The following is a 21,702-nucleotide window of genomic DNA, read 5'->3' on the forward strand; positions in this document are numbered from 1 at the left end:
CACATTTTAGATGTTTACGCATTTTAACACACATGCGATCTGCATAAAATTATCATATTACACACTTATGTGTGTTTAAATAACACGGATAAGCGTGTAATCTTAAAATTACACAGAAAAAATGTGTTAAAGTAACACACATGGATTTGCAGTGTAGCCTTTCGTAATTGGTAGGACATGTTTTTAAGGTGGATCAACAGTTTTCCGTAGCAAACCTGTTCCAAAAAAACAAAATCGGCTTTTACACGCGCTAACGATTCTTTTTTCCTAATCTCTTTGTAGAACGTTTTTCGTCTCTCTCTCTCCCTCTCTCTCTCTTTCTCTCTCTCCGGCACTACCATCTCAAATCCGATATCGGCGAACTGTTAATAGGAAATGCGATCGTGTTGTCGCTGACTGTTTAGACAAAATAAAGAATATATCGTACGAAGAATTCCGGGAATTATTTTTTTGTGCTTTTCGTGTACATTTCTTTAATAAAAAGAAAACTTTTTCTTGCGTAGGTTAACACAATTGCGAAAGTAAGAAAAAACACAGTTTCAGCGTTTTCTGTGTACTGACTGAGAGTGGCAATTGAAAAACTTGGCGTGCAATATTGTTAAAACGCGCAGAGATACGGGTAAGTAATGAGTATTGCAAGGCGCGCGTCGATAATCGGATGCGGAGAGATTAGCGGGAAAAATTCCCGGCTCGGGGGAAAAAAGTGCCTTGCATTCACGAGCGGCATGAAAATTACGAGCGCATCCGCGGAACGTTTCCCGCGAATTCCTGCCGTGTTATGCAACCGCTACAGTTCTATCCCCTTTCCAATATAACCGGGCCGGCGAGCTCGATGGAATTCCAACGATTTCGCCGGACGTCGTTGCACGATATAACGACGACGACGACGACGACGCGCGCGCGATTCACTCGTTCGTTCGTTCGATCACTCGTTCGTTCGCCGGGATAAATGCAAGAAAAATGCGCCTCGTCAAGAAAGAAGAAAGAAAGAAAAAGCGAGTGGCGTATAATTTTTCAGCGTCGCGCGCAATCGCAATCATCGATTTCCGATGATATTATTCTAGCGATGTGATTTTTTAATTAAATTAGCCGCATCATCGCGTCTGAAATACGTGGTGTGCGCATGTAAAAAAAAAAAGAACAAAAAAGAAAAACCGAATAAAAACGAGAAAAAGAAGAAAAAAATAGAAGAGACGAATCCCGCTCGTCGATATGCTTTCGTTTGGTGGACCTAAAAATAAAAAAAGAAATTCGCAAACAGAAATAAAATTCACTCTCGGCCGTTCGATCTGCAGTGTTATGTTACTCTCAGAAAAAAGAGAAAGAGAGAGAGAGAGAGAGAAGCGAACGCAGAGAAAAGTTGTATTGCAGATAGAACAAACTGAGACACATTTTTACGAAAGTTGAAAACGCGCGGCAATTTGCAATGTATCGAATATATAACACATGTGTGCAACGTAAGCGTAGATTAACATCGATTTTGCGTACTTGCATGTGTCTTTGCGAATCGTGAGAAGAAACAAAACCAAAATATATTTATCGTACATATATGTGCAATATTGGTCTTGTGTTTTGTAAAAACAAAAAAAATTATATACTCTATTTTTAGGAAAAATGTGTAAATTGAAACAATATTTACTTTTAGTATAAAATATCACTTTTAAAAAATATTCGATGACCGAAAAAGCGATTGTCTCGAAAAAAATGTATCTTGCTCGATAAACGATGTTGGATTTCATTGATGTTTGTATGTTTAAATTAACAGGTAATGATCTAGTATAATAATAATTACACGTTTAGGTCACGCAATTCGAGCTGTCGAGTCTGCCAGATGGCTTAGTTCGCGAGCGACGCGTAATAACACACATAAATATGTACAACTCGTTGCACACACTTTGCTTACTCGTTCGTATTTAATCACAGAAATACAATACGTCGCTCGCGCAAATTGAGCAATCGAATTTTTACGCGAGCGTTGGTGGTATTTTCATTGATAATGCATTAAAAAAAAAAAAAACGAAAAATTATATGTACTTTGCGTTAAGTGAAACCAATCAATACATTTTTGATTCACAAAATAATATTATTCAATTGTTCTCTTATAAAGAACATTTATATTCTACAAAACACAACGCGTTTGTTTTCGCGCATAGTTTTCTAAATCGAGGAGACGCGCATTAAATTTGACATTAATTATAAATTGCAATTAGAGTATAAACAAGTCCGGATTGTTGCGGACCAAACAATCTCTCGGCGACCGATATTAAACATGCATAAAGTTGTATCGTAAACGAATACAGAGTTATTAACAAGAAAATATTGTTATATACCGCTCGGCGCAACTAAAACGGGACGCTGAAAACTTAGAGAGCAGCATCGGAAATTTGTAACAACTTTGTAACTACGCCGTAAAATAAAAGACTTTTCTATATAAATTTTACCGCGTTCACGGAAAGTTGACTGCCTGCGCGCAAGATTGTTTCTTTAAAAAAAAAAACAAACAAATTCAATACCTGTTTGAGTCCGGATTATGCGGTATTCAACCGCGTAACAACGACAACAAGGTTATATTTTTAACATGATGGACAACACGCTTTGAATGGACGAGCACCGAAGTTGCCCAAGTCGCTCGTATGTGCGCATTCTATTTTTAATTGCAACGTCGCGGACCGGATTACGACACGCTTAGTGATTTATGTACGTGTGTTCACGCATTTGCACGCGCGCGCGCACACACACACATTCACGTCTCTCGAAACCAAATTGCGCAACGTTTCGCCGCAAGCACGAAGCAATACGGAATTCTTTTCTCAATTACCGAAGCTTTAGATCCTAGCGGGCGATTAGAGGCGTCTCGATGTTCTTATCGCGTGACTGAGCGGCACTTTTGCATCAAGGGAACGGTTCCGGCCAATCCCTGACGGAATGAGGATAGAAATTCATTCGGGAATACACGCCTTTCTGCATAGAAGTTTCGATTCTTTCACCGCGGATACAGACGGCGGGGGAACGCGGTATGACCCGGTTTGACCTAAGCGAGTTCGCGCAAATTTCACCCGGAGCCTGTTATTACTCCTTTATCGGTTTTTAACGAAGTTTGCGGCACGCGATAATTATCTCGCGGTCGTGTTGCAATTCGGTAACAACAACGAGAGCTAATGGCGCGCTCCCAACAAACTAGCACTTTATTTTGTCGTTAGAAAATGCGACGATGTTGAAACGAGGAGTAATGCGAGTGAGTTATCATGCGGATATGATAATTAAACGTCGGTTCGCTTGAAACACCGACATCTCGGCGCGTGATCGACGATGTTGCGGCGGTCGCATCGAAACGTACAAAAAGAACCGTTTCTGCAGAGAAGTGTCTTTTGCGAGCCGCGTCACGCGGGGAGGACAATCAAAACCGGACCGTGCAATCTACAAATTTCCCGTCAGAATCATCGTCGAGAAACACTAAATTCATTTTTGCGCGCCGATCGCCTTGTCACTGTCGTGTACAGTGTGATTTTTCAGCCAAAGGTTTAATGTTGACTTTGGTGTGTTGAATTGGTGAAAACAAAAGAAGAGTAAAATGATAAAACCGCAATTATTACACGGGTATTATGTAAGTGAAACACAATGACGGTGTTTTACGGCGCTCGTAATATTGCAAATTATCGCAATTATGCGAACGTGTATCACCCACATTGTTAGAATAAATTATCAGCGATATATTTCCTCCGTTTAGTTTGCGAGGTAAAATGTGTGACAGACACATTATTATTTCTCATATTCGTTTCACGTAATTCANCGATATTAATGTGTCATTTGTCAACTTTCTCGCAAACAAGAAACCGGATATATCGGCGACGTATTAATCGCGACGCAATTATTACACATGGGTATTATGTAAGTGAAACACAATGACGGTGTTTTACGGCGCTCGTAATATTGCAAATTATCGCAATTATGCGAACGTGTATCACCCACATTGTTAGAATAAATTATCAGCGATATATTTCCTCCGTTTAGTTTGCGAGGTAAAATGTGTGACAGACACATTATTATTTCTCATATTCGTTTCACGTAATTCAACGATATTAATGTGTCATTTGTCAACTTTCTCGCAAACAAGAAACCGGATATATCGGCGACGTATTAATCGCGACGCACATCATTTGAAAGTGCCGATCGGTAAATTGTAATTACCGCGTATGTTCTGCTTTCTATTCGGTGACTCGTGTATGTGTGTGTGTGCGTGTGTGTGTGTTACGCAATAACACTCTGTTTTTCGAGTTCAAAGAATTAGTTTTTTATTTTTTCAGGTTGCGTTTCGATGTGGGGAAGGGAACCTTCGTCGAAAATCGCTCCGGGCGGCCAATTCGCGCATCGACCATTATCGAAATCCGTGCGCTAAAAGTATGTGAATTGAATTCTTGCGAGAGTGAACAAAATTCTCGTGGCGAATTGTGTGGCGCGTTGGCACACTGCCACTTTATATTTTCCCGTTCGAATGAGAATCGTGTTCGTTTCGCGTTACCGTATGCAAACGCGACTGAGCACAAAACGCTCTTAAAGGGCACGCGACGAGGAGTCGTCCCATGAATTTTTACGACACGCTGACGTTATTAATTTAAAGAGAAGCTATAGGTATTCGCAGCGCGCGCGCGCGCGCGTAACATCGCTATCGTGATTCGCGAAAACGTTTTCAGACGCGTCCTTCAGCCTTGATCGATTTTTCCAACTTGATTACCACCTACCTTCAGCGCTCGCTTTTGCGACTTAATTATTTCCGCGCACAATGCCGCGTGTCGTCGCGTAGGTGCAGCGCGCGCAAGGTCTTAGAATTGCGCACGTCACGATTTATACGCGAATTACGCTGTCAAGCCGTGACATTCTCCACGCCAGTCAACTTGATTAAGAGTAAGCGCGTGTGTACGGAGGGGGAGTTTCGCGAAAGGATAATTTTACACTGTCGAGATTTCCTCTCTCGATATGCTAATTGTTTTCTATTTTTATTCGGAAGATTAATTAATGCAGTTTTATCGGGAGTTTCTCTGTAAATAATTCGTAACTGATGTCGACGGTCGCGAGAATAATAACAGAGAGAAAAATCCACCCAATGCGCGTACATGTATCGACGCGCGAATATCAACGCGCGCCACGGCAAATCAACGTCGCGCGATTGTTCCGAAGCCGAGCATCGGCGCGAACCGACATTGGGTTTTTGGTTGTTTTTTAACCGATAAACCTGTCGATTCCGCGCATATAGTCCATTCATTCCATAAACATCGAAATACTGCGCTTGTCGAACTTGACGTCCGACGCACGCACCGGATAGAAGTCTATCTCCAAATCCCGAAACACATCGGCCGAAACTCCAACTTCGACTTTTATTCTGTTTTTTTGTTAATTTTCTGCACACGCTAGTTCCGCGCTCGATTGATCGTTGTTTATATCAATCGGCGCCTACATTGTGATCCAGTGTTCTGTGTGCACATCTCGCGCAGAGCGCGCACAGAAAAAGGTAATTCATATAACAGGTTTGATCCTAATCGGTTGATTCACACACGTACATATTTTTTGTTTGTTTTTTTTTTGATAAATGTTTATCTTTGCAAGGAAATAATATTAGATTTAGGAGAGTCAAACGCTGGACGTACGTGCGAAATAAAGTTTTAATATATGAACATTAATACACACACTGGTAATATGACTTCTGACCGAGATGTTTTTTTCGCAAATTTGCTTTTACAAAAATTCAGGAAAATAAATTCAGAAAAGTAAATTTTCTGTATACAAAATGCAAACTTACCATCCGATACAGATTCTCGAGATGCAAACTAAACATCCAATGAAGTTTTTCGAATTAAAATTCAAGTCGAATTAATGTACGTGTATGAAAAGGAGGTAATTTTAACGTTGTCTAAAAATATTTTGCACATACGTTCAACAACGTTGGTTCTTAAAGGACTGTATTCCCTCATAAAAGAATCCAAATTTTGTGCCGCAAAGTGCACGGAGTCAAATCTATCGCATCTATTGTTGCCTCCTTTCCGCGTTGCCGATTGGTTGATTGGTTGATCGAGTCGAGTCGAGTCGAATCAAATCAGTAAAATCGAGAGAGTAAATAATGACAGAAAAGCGATTTTGATAGTTCGTCGTATACATAGAAAAATTAAAAACGTGACTATATATAAAGTAAAGTCACGTGACAGGAAAGAGTAGAAAAACAACACGTCACTGTAATTTATATTATATATAACATTAAAACATATATATATATTATACATATAATTTATTATATAATTTATAATATTATACTTTATATTGTATTATACAATATGTATTATATACATACTACAATAAAATCACTGACCTCCGCCGCGCGACTTTGGCAGGGCACTGACCTCGGCCGCGCGGCTTTGGCGGGGTCATTGACCTCGGCCGCGCGGCCTTGGCGGGGTCACTGACCTCGGTCACGCGGCCTTGGCCGGGTCACTGACCTCGGCCGCGCGGCCTTGGTGGGGGGAGGGTCACTGACCGCGGCCGCGCGACCTTGGCGGGATCACTGACTGTGGTCACGTGATTACGGTATATATATATTGTGTGTGTGTGTGTGTTATTCATAGATATAGAATATTATATATTAATGTTCACTGACAAATTACATACACGTTAAAATAAAAACAACAATAGCATGCGCGTAGCGCGCGCCTGTGCTAGTTTTTCCAAATTGAAATAAACTATTCAAAAGCTGTTAATTTTCAACTATATTTGTTGTCTTCGTAAATGTTTGTTATAGTAATGATACCGCAATGAGTAGACAAAAAAAATAGATTTAATCGCGATACAAATAAGCGACCCGGCCACCTTTTTTTCCAAAATTTTCAACCTTTCTACAAATTCACGTAGTCTTCCCATTAATTACATCGTGTGCGCGACGTGCACAGTCGTTTCTACCGGCGCTCGTTTCCTGGGTAATTCGGTTTAGCTACGTGCAAATGAAAATAAAGGAAGGACTCGCGGCAGAGCGCGTAAGAGAGACGGGCAGTAGTTGGCAAACGAAAAAACGAGGCAAAAGGGAACACGCGGAAAAGCGAGTAAAGCGTGCGAAGAACGATTGCACTGTTTCGCGAATGTAACGTTATTCTATGCACACTTTTTCAGTGCGGAGTGAGTTTCAAGGGGTTACCGGGAGAGAGCTTGCGGGAGAGATGCGCGTTTCGATTGTACCAAGGGATTTCGTAGGCGATAAAAAACGATTGGCCGGGAAAGAATGTGAATTTTTCGATTTCAAAATCATTGCGCCGATATAATATATAGTTTACACGAGAGAATATTGTGACGACGCATTTTTAATTTATCTTAAAAAGTAACTTTATAGCACTTACACACACACACACACACACACGTCAATGTAAATACAATCACAAATGTATAAAAACATTATAATTACATTACAAAACATATTACATTATTTATACGTACATTTATGTTGGTAGCAATTGTTTTTATGTTATTATCTTTCGTGCTTTTACAGCTTATATTGCAAGTTTTGTACACACTATATTTTATTACATATTAGCTCGCTGTAAACATTTACAGATTATCGCGACGACATATTGTTTCGATAAGTCATATGCGCGACATTATATCTCGCTCGTCACAGAGCGAAATTGCGCGACAGTTTCTCTGTTATTGATATACCTACCTAATACACGTCGCTACAAACTCACGTAATCGCGTCTTCGTAGTAATTAAGTACCAAGAATATATATTTGCGATAACTACAGTCAAAACAACGATTACGTGACCCGTCAGAATTTATCAACTCGTAAAAATGTTTTCGTTCGAATCGGAATTTTTTTCAATCAACGCGACAAAAATACAATTTTGACAGTACGTTATTATCGCGCACGAAGCGTATGTCTGATTATATTTAAAGTTGCGTGCGGACGAACGAAAGCAATGGGCGTGTGCGCGTTCGGATTTTGTTTCTGCGGGCGATGCACATTGCGAATTCCGCGTGCGTTGCCGGGACGCACCGCGATGACGCACTCGCTGAAATACGCGCGTCTGAAGTTCATTCATTACATCGTGTTCGCGCACGCATATGTGCGTGCGGCTCACGCACACACGTGCGCTCGATTCGCGTATTTCGTTCATTCATCGTCTCGATAATGCTCTCTCTCCCCTTGACTCGTTCGCGCGCGGTAGCAAGAAAGCGCAATCGCTGCGCGTAAAATACGTGCGGAATACGATCGACGCCTACCTGTCGCGCACCGATAGCGCACGCCAAGTGCACGCACCATGAAAATCTGCTCGAGCGTAGGTAGGTTGTGTTCGCAGCTTCTGTCGGGCGGCGATAAACTGATTTATGAACGACGTGGTGACTGGCTTGTTTTTCATCGCGCGACACGCCGATCGGCGGAGTTGCGCGTGTATTTATTTACCGTATTACGCCGTTTTGCACAGATTCGACATCTTTATTTCGCGAGCGCACCGATTGTGTGTGAAATCGAAGTAAGAAGAACGGAGGAGACTTTAGAAGGTGATTTATTGCGTTCATTTCAGAGTATCATTTTTCTCTCTCGCAAAATAAAGACGCGACGTCGTCGAATCATGTTGACGCTTCTTCGTGTAGCAAGTTAAGTTCGCAAGCTATCGAGAACGTGAAGACGTACAGGTCAAACAGGTATTCTTCATCACTGATATAAATAGAAGCCGATTCGTCGGTTTTATTTTTGTGACTTTTTATTTGTGCGGTTTTTTTTTTTTTTTTTTTTATTCCAGTCGATTCACGAGCGACCTTCGAGCTTACTCTCTCTCTCTCTCGTGTAAGCGATTCTTTCTTCGAACGATATTGCTTGAACAGTAGTAATTGAGCCGACCGATGCGCAGTGTATAATATTGATAGTTCGCGGTTGTTCTTTGTTTAAGAGTTACGGAGAGCAAGAACTAGACCGAGGCGAGCTCGACAGCGAGAAAATTATGGCAATCGAACAGGTTGGCGCGATTAAAATAGAACGGGGCCAGCTATGACGGAGCGTGGCTGGTAGGAAGGTGCCTATTGCGCGAGTTGAAATTGGGAATCGTGTGCGCAGTTGTATTTCTGGCACCTCGCGACAACGAAACCTCCGCCGAGCGATATTTAAAATTCGGCGAACGCACGCGCGACGTAGTTTTTCGGACGATGAGGGAGAAGCGTGTCTGATAACGCAAACAAATATTATTTCTTTCACGCGGCAGCATTGCTCGAGCCTCGTGGAATTTATCTGCGTCAACGCGTGCGACGCGGTAATCGCGGTTAAAATTAGCGAGTGATTATTTGAAGCAATCTCGCTGCCGTAACTCGGAAGAGAAAACTCATTGAGAAATCGAGCACGTTTTGAAGATCAGCATCTGTCTGTGTGCGTGTGGCACATGTATACGTAATACATAGCGAGTTCTACATTTTCCTGAAAAAACATCTCTAACCACTACCGCAGCCTTGACACCGTCCAGAATAACACGGTGACGCTGGAAACAGCGCGAGGAATTCTAAATCGAAGAAGTTGCTTAGCACGCGCGACGCAGTATTTCCAAGCGTCGCCGCCGCGCGAGACCGAGTCGAATCGCAGTCGCGTCTCCAAATGACATTTTACCTGAATTGCACGGACGATAAAGCGTCATTTCGCGCACGCACACGCGCCAGATTCGCGCCAGAGGCGTAAAACGGCTGCGAAACTAATCGCTCTGATTTATTAGCGGTGGGAACTACTTGAACGTGACCCGAGCAAATCACTCGGATCGTCTTGAAAAGCGCGCATTTCGTGAACGACCGTCTCGCACGAAATTAGGGTCTTCGCTGACGGTTTGTCGCCGAATTCTCGAAAACGAGGAACTAAAACCAGCGTCTGTTCATCGGCTATTCCTGTGTCCAATTGACCTATTATCCCGCGACGAAATTGAAACGATGTCGTTCCACGTTGCGGAGAAAGAGAGAGACAGAAAGAGAAAGAGAGAGAGAGAGAGAGAGAGAGAGAGAGAGCGGAACAAAGTCGCGAATTGAAACGCAATTGCAATGCAATCGGGCACGTATTTCATTATTTTCAGCGCAATATTGATTGGTATGTAAACAGAGTCACATAAAGAGAGAAAGAGGAAGAGAAAGACAGTACCGTGCACAAATAATAAATTCTTCTGCTTAGTCGGGGAAGGGCAATTGAATCAACATTAAACACACCAGTCATTATTGACAAATATGCATTATTTATTATATTTAATTATAAAATGATGCGACTGCTTGCACTTTATCAATTTTCGCTTATGCGTCTCGCGAGTTTGTATTTTATATTTTAATGCGTTTTATTATAAATATTGACATGTACCAATGTATAACAAAATCGAACAGACGTTTTCATTATATATTTTGAGAGAGAAAGAGAGAGAGAGAGAGAGAGTAAAACAAACGTGAGGAAAGCAATAACAATGCGATGTAATATACCGAGAGATACTCGATGAAGATACTTAAGTCGCTTAAATCCGACAAGATGGAAGAGAAGCGCGGCGATATATATATTTTTCAATTTCGCTATTATGATCGTCTACGCGCTACTACATTATAACGCTGCGTTTTAAACGCTAATACGACCAGAGGCGCTTGTAAATACGGAACCTCGATAATCGATTGTACGTTTATTGGTTGCAAGCGATAATCCAGATTGCCCTTAATCCGCGTGTTCGGATGTTCGGAAATACGCTCGCGAGAGAAGTCCGATTGTAAGCAATATTTTACTGTAATCGCTATTATCTTCTATCGTTTTCGAACTGGAAACACGAAGGCACTCGCGGCTCAAAAATATGGGAAGACCACGAAACCGTGTTATCTTCCTTCCTCTCCCTCCGATTAATTGTGTCTCTTTGCAAAGAACGAGGGAAATTGAATTTCCATTTAACTGACCGCAAAGGTTTGAAAAAAAACCATACGGCAAAAGGCATCATCATTTCGTATCTCGCGGAAAATTTATTCAACTTATATATATGTCATATTGAGAACGCGAAATTACATTTCTGCCGTTCTAATTTTTCTCCTCTTTCATATCGCGCGCAAACGTATTTAAAATTTTTAACTCTCGAACGCTTTTTATATATAATAGGTATATACTCAAGTACAAGCTTGTGGATCTCGACAAACAAACACATTTGAAGGCAAAGTTATTTTTGAGGAGATCAACAAGATTCTCTTTCTCTCTCTTTTTTTCAAAAACCGTGTGGTTGCTAAAAAGTAAATGCCAAGCGAGCACGAGAAGAACGCGGAACGTAAACAGCACGTTCGTTTGAATTACGCAGCTATCGGTATCGACGTTCAAAAGGTTTATTGCGATGGCTGCGGGATGATTTAAGGAGCAATGCCTCGAATTTGTGCACACCGTCTGAACCGAGTATCTCAAAACATCTTGCACAGCGCGCCGAGAAACGCCGCGAGAACTTTAACGACGCTGAAATTTATCGACGGAAAATATTTATTGCGTCTCTCGCGCGCTGCTTCCGCTCGTCGTAACATCTCTCGCGTTTATCTACCACTTTGCCGTGGTACGAGCGAGCAAGAGACACTCGCAGACGCCGTAGCATCGCGAACGTATGCATGTACAATGACGTATTGTGTGAGGATTAACCGTAAATCACGACGAGCGCGATGACACCAATTATTTATGCGTCGAGTTGCGGAGCGCGCGCGCGATGACTTTCCTCGAAACTCCGCGCGTCATAAGCGTTTAATTTGCATTTAATATCGCGGTTATGGAGTTGTATTTGCGCAGTTGCACTAAACAAGCGCTGCCTGTTCAAAATATTTGCGGTCGCGCGAGCAGTGTACTACCATATTTAGCGACACTGCATAGCGACAGCGATGAGCAAACCGTCGCTGCGCAAATAAATCGCCGCGAAGGAAATTCGTTAGGATATTATTACACGTTCGGTCAGAAATCTCATCAGAGCGGAAGTGCGAGATGAAATCAGAAATGTCCGTTTGCAACTTTTGCCGGATTTCATACTTCTCGGTTCTGATGACATTTGGACGTTGAAACAGCGTGAAAACTCGTGACAAACCAGGTGGTTGTATGTACAAACACGCGCACGGTTTGCATTCGGAATTATATTTAATGTCAACAGATTCTACTGTATGTTTCCAACTCGCGCGCGTATCCAAGTCGAAAATTCGTCGCTCTAGCGTGGTGTGTCTCTTCTCTCCTCCCCGATGGGTCTGACATTTCGTAAACATTCGCGTCGGCGCCAAAATTCACCGATGACTCGGCGGCGCGCATCCCCGAGTCGCGCCCACGCGATTACGGCGCCGTTCACGCGCTAATCGACTACGCAAATACACACAGAGCCCGGCATTCTCGGACATCACACGTCCAAAGCCGACGTAATCCCGTGGCTCTGGTATTTTAATTGACAGATCTGCACTCGAATCCATTTCGTTATCAAATCGAGAACTTTCTTCTCGAGATGAAGTCCGCGTGAATCAGCGCGCCGGCACGCGGACGGTGATGTCAGTGTTTGCTCAGCTGACTGACGAGATCTGTCAGTCGCACCTTTGCCGACGAATATATGTGGAACAATCTTGTCCCGCATTCTTTCGCGCCGCCGGTGTAAAACGATCGATTTTGACGCTCGTCAGAACGACGCCGAGAACGACGCGGCGACGACCGTACCGGTGCATCTTCATCGCACCTGTGGCACATCCACGCATGCACATCATATTGATGTTATCGTGCCGTACTGAAACTGTCTGTGTTACGAAACCGCCAAGATTTATAGCTATCAACTGTACTGACGCTCGTTGTTGGTGGTGGTAGCGCTCGACTTTATACTTGCGATGTCGGTATTCGGCTGCAATATCGTTGCGTGTTTTGAGGAATTTAGGATGCATTTTTATGCATTTTTTTTCTTCAATTTTTTGCGTAAAGAAAAGTAAGAAGACAATTATTTCACTTTGTCAAGTTAAAATTTAATGTCGGCGAACGTTGTATTGTTGTTACAAATATATTGTGCGCAAGTAATGTGAAGTCACAAATTCATTACTGATGGAAGATAGAATTTTAATATGTAATGAAACTTGTTTTTGACTCGAGTTCTCAATCAATTCTGAAATTCTCAAATCTCGGTATCACATCTGAACGCAATTATTGTTTGCGCAATTAAATGTGTGTGACATGTCCTTCCGTGTGTCAGCATCTCGATTTCTGTATGACGACAACGTCGACCAGCCGGGTAAGCCCTGGATTTTAGTGTCGTGCGATTGCGTCTTCGCGATTATCGCTTAAATAAATTCACCGACAGCGCGCGACCTCAACGTAGTGTATTTTTTCTCGACAAAACACGTAATGTGTTCTCTGCGCGTATGTGTAAGTACATATTCAAGCACGCGTGCATCTTCGCTCGTGGAACGTATCGCTTTTGCCACCCCGTGACCGGCGAATTCCACGGCGACTGAATCATCGAAATAAAATATCATTGATCGCTATTCGAACGTCAATCTCCGCGGCTCCATTAGCAAAGAAGAGTCGTACTCTTATTTGAGAGACGTGACGCATCGACGATGAATTGCTTGCGAATCACGTAACCGTTACATGCGCATTCTTTCAGGAATGTCGTTTAAAATCACATTTATAATTGTCAAATGGAAAATCCATAAAAGAGTTATGAAAAAACTTGAAACCTTGAACCTGATTCAGGCTTAAGAAATCTGAGGCACGAAATTTGTTATTAATTATTTTATATATATATATATGAATTATTATATAAAAATATATATATATATATATTACATATATGTTACTATATATACAATATCTCGCTCAACTTTTCTTGTGTACGCCACCGTCATCATACTCGCAAGTTTCGAAGTCGATCGTCGAGTTATTTCTTTCGTGTTCTCGCGTGTCCCTTATATTTTTCTTTCTGACGCGACAACAAAGTATCGAAGTAATAAAGTATCGAGAGACGATCGTCGAGATTAATATCCCACGTTCGTCGCAGCGGCGTTTTCAGTTGCGATCAATTGGCAGCCGGTATTACACGGGCGCGACGGCCACCGGCCGCTATCGCGCTCGGATCGCTTGCGTAACGACGTTAAATCATTGCACACGGCGATCGGGTGTATGCGCACGCACACGTCAGACGAAAAAAATGCGAGGAGGGCGCGAAGGATAAAGCGCGCGCGGAAACGACTCTCGCGTAGAGAAAGAGAGAAACAGAAGAAACGCTGTATTAATTCCAGCCGGCTCGTACTTCGATAAATCTCGATCTCGTTTCTGCGTGCGAGACGGAAATGCAACCCACGTGTGTGTATCTACGTCGCTCGATTTCAACTCGCTTCGATTGCACACACTCGTGGCGATTTAACGCGCGATATATCGTCCATACGTGTTATTTCTGTCACGCGGATATCCGTAAGGTACACACAGCGATGATAAATACGGTACATATGTAAAGCTTCCCGTGTTCACTTATGCTGAAACACGGAATAAAAGAAACATTTCACGCGTACGTCGCGTTTGCGAAGCTCTAGCTCATTCTCTTTCTCTCTCTCTCTCTTTCTCTCTTTTTTCACGGGGAATCAGTTTTAATATTTGCAAAATAAATTCCCGCGTCTACAAACTTCTCTTCGAATGAGGCGATAAGCTCTTAAAAAATATGTATTGGTATATACAGTTTTACTTTACACTGAACACCCGTCCGGCTAAATGTGTGTTTGAATGGGCGATAAATCGATGTCATAGGTTTTAGCCAGCTTTGATACGGCGGCAACTGTGTGAATAATTAGCCTAAACAACCAACGGCCACGCACTTTCGCACACAGCACACAACGGTCCCTTTTAAACGTTAATTTATGAAGTGACTCGGATGAAAGCTGCGCAAACGGTAACGCTACTCTTTTGTGCGAACTGGATACGCTCCGGTAGCTACAAACTGCTCTCTACGTTTTCTTTCGTGTGTGTGTGTGTGTGTGGCTGTTATACGTACAAGCGTATATAATTTCTCATAGATAATGTATCAGTTTTTCATACGCCAATTTTGATACGCTGCAAATGTGTGTTATTTAAAAAAATGCGCAGCGACTACTTCGAAACGCTCCTGTTAAACATATAATTTTCCTCAATATGATTATTTTCGAACCAATTTTAAGGATTTATGTAAGGAGAAATTCAATTTTAATACTTATTACGACGTTTTACCGATGTCGATTTTTTTTTCTCTTGCTTCTTCGATTGGAAGAGAGAATCCTTATATAACGTTCTTCAGCGTCTTGAAAACGCCGCAAGTTCTTCGATCCTCAACAACTTCAGCGCCGGTAATAAATTCATTCCACCGTTACAAAATTATACGAGCGCAATATCGGACGGTTCGATTTTTTTCCTTGGCGCGAAAGTTTATCCCGTCGCCCCGGTCCGCTCACGAATCGGAAGGGCTAACTCGCGAGACGTTTTCGCGCGATCGAGCGCGCGGCACGGTTTAATTAAACAGTCGTCGCGGCGATCCGCACGTCCGCCTTCGCGGAAACTTAGGCAATTGGGGCGAAAAGTGCAAGGACAGTTCGCGTAATGCGATTAATAATTTATTCCAGGCACGTCGTTCGGCGAGTCGACGCGGAGCGACCGGGAGCAGGTGGGCGATGGAAAAGAATCGAAACGGAACGACTGGGGCGACGATGACGAGGGGGCCACGGAGAGCACGCGGATCGCCGGCTGGCCAGGTAAGTGAGAAAACCTGTTGAATTAACGTCAACTCCATTCTGTTTCCCTCACGTCTATTTCTAAATTTCACACATCGGGCATCGATGTGCGAAACAAATAAAAAAATGGAAAAATAATGAAAGAAACGGCGCAATTTGAAGAGAAGCTACTCGGTTTATTAATTACGACAAACGCGCGATGCGTAATGAAACGGCGATTAGCAGCTCGGAAACAGCCGCGTTGATATCGTTCTATTCGGGCTCCGGAATGTAACTCGCGGTGTTTCCACTAATTCCTGCAATTACCGCGTCGACGACCGATTCGTGCGCCGCGGTTCGCGCGCACGTACGTATGTATGTACGATGCTTCCGTCGATTAACGTGCCTGTCGTCCGTAATTGAAATTGATTCGGGATTGAATGTACGAGCGACGAATTTCTCGAGAATAAAACACGAAGTAAACGACGAAAGATCGTCGAGAAAACGTCTCGTTTAAGATTAATCGACATGTAAATGCAAATAATGTTTGACTATCGTGTTTGTGTCGAAAACTTGGAATTTATCAAAGAGAGAGAGAGAGAGAGAGGTTGAGAGATGCAACAGAGTCGGAAGTTCAAAAAGAAGAGGAAAATTAAGCGTTTCAGAACAAGTGCTGCTCGTTGAGAGGGCAAATATTGCTGCGGAAATAATATTGCAGAGATATAATCTCTCGTATCGGAAACGATATTTGTTGTTTGACTTAGCGAACACAAAGTACGAGAGAGAGCTTCGCGAATATGTAATCACGAAGTTTCGCGCCGCGTTTCTGCTGCATCGAAGTCGGCGGCGAAACAGAATATTCTACTTTGTTAATTTAATTAGATGGTTCTGAGAAACCCGAGCGGCGGCGTCGGCGGCGGCGAAGCGCCGGTGAACCGGTACCTTACTCGAAAATTTTCGACGTTATCGGCTAAATTTACGGGCCCGATTCGTAAACTGTACTACGTACACATGCGGCTTTCTTCTCGAAATATAAACGCGAACAATAGTCAAACTTGTTTCAAAGTCGATAAAGAGCGCGTGTATTCATACACAACGTATATAATATAAGAATACCTCTCGTCAAACGGGGAGGAGAGAGAAGATAACTCTCGACGCTATTGGAACACGCATCGATTACTTCGTCATCGGCAGATTTATGCGAGGTATCGTTAGCGTCGGTACCGCGCGAATGTGGGAGAATAAACTCTGGCAAATTTCAAAACTCTGAACTCTGGACGTTGTAACTTGCTTGTCACGTACAACTTTTCACGCGAGCGAAACTCTTTTCCTGCGCGATATATACGTACAAACAACGAGAAAGATAGTTAACGATCTGTGCGCGTAGCGAATTAATCGCACCTTTTTTGTCTGAAGTAACATGATCTCGGTGGGTGATCGGAAATATTCATTAATAAATCAGATCGCGTTACGTTGCAATTAGGACATTACGAGAAACTCAATTCAACAAACGCGAGTGATATTATTATTAATATATATCGTTCTTATTAGTGTATTCATTTGAGGCGCGTATTTACATAATATGCGAGTGTCAAAATGCGATAAATAATTAAATTGCAATTCGTCTAAATGTTTTTGTTTGCGAAAACCGGAATATTCTGAATATTCTGAATATACACAGGAAATACACACGTACACACACGCACACACGTTTTAATCATATCAAGTGTTTAATAATAGCAACAATCGAATGGCTGTGTGCAAAGAGAGTAACGTCATAATTATCGCGCGTATATTCGCGCTTCTTCCAACTTTGTGTGTGTGTGTGTGTAACTTTAGAGCGAGTTAATTTTGTAGCAACGTGTAGCAACTTTCGAAAAATCATTTAATTCGAACGCAGGCGCACACGATGCTTGACTCGACGCCAACACCACAGTTGTGAACTGATAGGTGCTTTATTTTGAGCCGGGATTAGAAATTCTCCTGGAACACAAGTTTCCTCGATGTCGCGTTCTTCGAACGCACATCCAGTTTTGTTTTACGAGCGTGAATTTTCTACGGATGTCACATTAATCCGCGACGTAGACGTCAAATTTGAGTTTACTATAGCGACTAGCGGAAGATCACGCGCGAAAGAGCGCGATATTACCGCAACTACCGTTGCGCGCGGTGAATTGCATGGAGAGATACGAGAGCGAACGAGTTTCGCGATCCCGAACACGTGGACGGAGAAAATATTTCGGCAAAATATATTTTGCCTCCCAAAGAATATTACTCGCGAATTTATCGCGCGCGGGTGGCAAATTTTACGGCACCGTTGCCCCGGAAACGTTTAAACGGGACGTGGGTGTCCCGAGTCCGCCGCGGAAAATATGCTTATCCAATTACTTTATCCGCTTTACCATGCTCTCTCTTTCTCTCTCTTTCTCTCTCTACCTCTCTTTCCGCTTCATCTCGCAGTCAGGGATTTTCCTCGTACGCGCGCGTCAGGTGCGCGCTGCATATTTTTCTGCGTGTTTTCATTTTCGTTTTTCTTTTCTAGTCTTTTTTCCTCAGTCTCTCTTTTTCTCACGCAAGAGAGAGATCACACTTCCCTCTGTGAGATAAGTGCTATTCGACTCCCCCGGAATGCTGATACACTGCGGAATCGCGAAACGTGAGAGGGAGTCGAGCTGCTTTCCCTTTGCACGCTGTTCTCTTTCGGTCGCAGATGGCCGGAACTGTGACCATCGTCTAGCTTAGTCTAGTTGCTACGTGTAGATTCTAGAACTTTCCATGTTTATTTTAAGTGTCATAAAAAACTGACGGTTAGCGATAAAACCGTGACGCACCATCGACCCTTCGAAATACCTTACCATATAAGGCAATCTTTCGACACAAGAAATGATTGTTCTAGCACACAGCCGAATCTAGAACATTCTAGATTATTCTCGAACATTCGAGAATGCTCTAGAATATTACCAAATAAGGAAAACTCCAGAACCTTCCTTGGCCGAACTCAGGCCCTATAAAAGCGCGCCCTCGAACCGAGGCGAGTAGTCAGTCAGTCAGAATCAAGCAGTCAGTTACAGTCAATCATTTATCGTCACGTAGTTATTAGTAGTGAACTGTGTATTGTAATCTTAGTCGCGCAGTTATTTTAAACAATTATTGTAACATCGTCACGAAAACCTGTACGAAATAAAACTGAATAAACAATTTTTATAATAATCAGTGTGACGATTCTTACAGAACTAAACAACGCACAGAAGGGAAATTGCCCTTCTCTTGATTCGCGATTTAGTTGCGCGTTAGTTCTATCCTCCGCACGATAGACTGCGACCTTATCGCCGTGCCGGCTAACAAACATTTCACGCGCGGCTATTTTGTGACGCGCACGTAGTCGAGAGCAGAGGAAGAAGAAGAAGAAAAGGAAAGAAAGATGGGAATAACAGTAAAGATTGTTTGCTAAAACAGTGCCGCGCAAATATTTACCGAAATAAACCATTATTTTTTCCCCTCTTCTCGTTCCTCGTGCCTCGTCCGGCGTTTGACATCATCTCGGCAAATGGATTCCTCGACTGCGTTATGAAAACAGGCGACTATATGGGAGCGGCACACAGAGATAAAAAGACAAACTCGGAAAAGAGAGGAACACGATAACGTTGGCGATACTGTAACGTTTAATGAAGAGACGCCGGTCTCTTCATTAAACGCCGAGTCGCATAACGTTTGATCGTCGCGCTGTTTTTTTTTCCTCATAGGGCACTTTGAAAGTTATTTACGCTCGCGTAAACACGGATATGACGATGTTATTGTTACAGCACAAACTGCGTTTGCTGTTGACACAGAGTTTTACACAAAAATGCCGCGCGTTACGAGGTAAAATGAATCTTGTATTTTTTTGCGTAAATGCATTTCAGCCCGTTGATACAAGCGTAGAGATTGCGTATTAAATTTAACCTGATTCAAGCAGGGAGTATAATCTGAAAGTTGATTGAAGAAGTTTAATCTTCATTTTTCTGTTATTTTATTTCCCACAAACGAGATTGCACTTTTTATTTTTTTATGACGATGACACATCGCGCGCGCGTGTCATAAATGTGTATCTTGAAATTGGTGAGATATTATAACGCGCTTTTTTTTAATCATACGTAGTAGTTTTTTGACGTATAGGAAATGTTGATCTCGTTCCGTCTTATTGCACGAAGCTTTTGAATTTTAAATGCCACGAGCAACATTTCGACGAAAGCAGCGGTCTGACGCAACGATCGTCGCGCTTCTTCATTTTACAAATACTCGGGCCCGATGGATTCCACGAGTGCATTATGAAAATATGCGTTCGGGAAAATAGTTCGGTCAAAGTCACACCGCCGCTCGCGGACTTTGTGCCTCCATTAAGAGGCATACTCACGATAAGACACGTGAATTTATCGTCGGATCGTGATTCACCGGAACGCGACGATAATCAATCGTGAATAAATCCGGGCATTGTCTAGAAATTTCCATTAAAGTGTTACGCAAAAAAAAAGGCGTAATTATTTTGCGATAAAAACATTTCTGTACATGTATACATTATACATATGTGTATTATTCATATGTTGTTTAAACAGAAATGTGAAAAATGTGTTTTAAAATGGATTTAGTAATTTTTGTGTATTCAAAATCGTTTGTACGCATTTGAATCATTTTTTCTTTCGGTCGCATTTATATTTTTTGTTTTCATTGTTTCAGAAGTTCTTATATTAAACAAGATTTTAACGCTAAAATACGAATTTTATATATATATATATAAATATCATATATTTTTTTTTATATATAAATATATACATTACAAGTGTACATTCGTGACACATGCTTTCGAGTCAGCGAAGCGTGCGCACTTTCTCTCTCTTTTTTTTTTTTTTTTTTTTTTATGTTGAAACCGTTTGTGAGGAGCATGTTTGCGCGTCCTTGCTCGTTGCGCATCGATATTTCAATTAAGGACGTTGATACGAATCGACTCGACTGGGTTGTGCGATCGAAAAATTGCTCGGCCGGCTTTCACGCTGGGCAACACCGATAAAAATGATAATTGACGTTAATTAATATCGGGGTCGCAGTCTTCTCACGGGATGGTACATTAAAATAAGTTTTCAATTACCGGCAGGAACCGTCGTTCGTGTTGCGTCACATCTCATATGCGCATCGTTTTTTTCTTTTTTTTTTTTCTTTTCGTCCCGAGCGGATCGGCAGCCGTCAATTAAATTTGTCTCCTTGCCGTCGATCGCTCGTTAATCTCCCGCGCATCGACGTCTCGGGTCGTGACATTAATCACTAACTACTCTCTTCGCGACCGGAAATCGTTGTCGATCCCACAGTCGTCGTCCGTAACACGCAAAAGTTGACGCGCGGTGATTTAATTAACGGTGTCTTAATTAAAGATTATTTTGTGGATTTGATTGCATTATCACGCCGAGAGAGCGTGACACTCGTCATTAAGACGACCGCTACCGGAACCGTGGCGCCGGTTCAAATTTGCGCCAACGAAAATTTGTTCGCAGAAATCGCGCAATTAGTCGCGTCCGCACATATTTGCACGGCGGCCGGTCGCATTCCTGCAAGATGTCGCGGTATCAAGAATGTGAAAAACAGATACACTATCTTAAGGAGATCAGTAAGTGTGCGTATCTCTGATTTAATATCTCGCTCCGTTTAACGAGGCGATATCTATGGAATTTTAAGTTCGTGTGACAGCTCTTATCTTGCTAAGCTCGCGGTTGCTCGCGGTGATTTACAACACCTCTCGACTAATTTAAACATCGCGTCTGCACGATTCTTTTTCTCCTCGACGGTTGTAAACACAAGAACCGCGATTGCTTCCGAAACGGTTTGCAATCCTCTGTGTGTAATGTACGACAATCCGCACTCTCTCGCTCTCTCTCTTTTCACGTCACGCGTTACATGGTGTATACACAGTTTGTCCGGAAAGTTCCCGGACTACGTGAATTAAAAATCGAAAATGAAAGATATGGTTTATTAAACAAGTTTACACTTCAAGG

General features: G+C 42.4%; 1 protein-coding gene across 4 annotated transcripts in view; it reads left to right on the forward strand.

Moving 5' to 3' along the window:
* Positions 1–21,702, forward strand: part of LOC109864002 (cysteine-rich motor neuron 1 protein-like) — a 208,806-nt gene that overhangs the window by 86,496 nt on the left and 100,608 nt on the right. For all 4 annotated transcript variants that reach the window (XM_020444773.1, XM_020444764.1, XM_020444791.1 and 1 more), the window contains exon 3: positions 15,596–15,724. In XM_020444773.1, coding sequence (XP_020300362.1) covers positions 15,596–15,724 — 129 coding nt within the window. The remainder of the gene's footprint in view (positions 1–15,595; positions 15,725–21,702) is intronic.

The sequence above is a fragment of the Pseudomyrmex gracilis genome, unplaced genomic scaffold (genome assembly GCF_002006095.1).
Source record: "Pseudomyrmex gracilis isolate BER0280 unplaced genomic scaffold, ASM200609v1 scaffold_0, whole genome shotgun sequence".
In the NCBI taxonomy this organism is placed as follows: Eukaryota; Metazoa; Arthropoda; class Insecta; order Hymenoptera; family Formicidae; genus Pseudomyrmex; species Pseudomyrmex gracilis.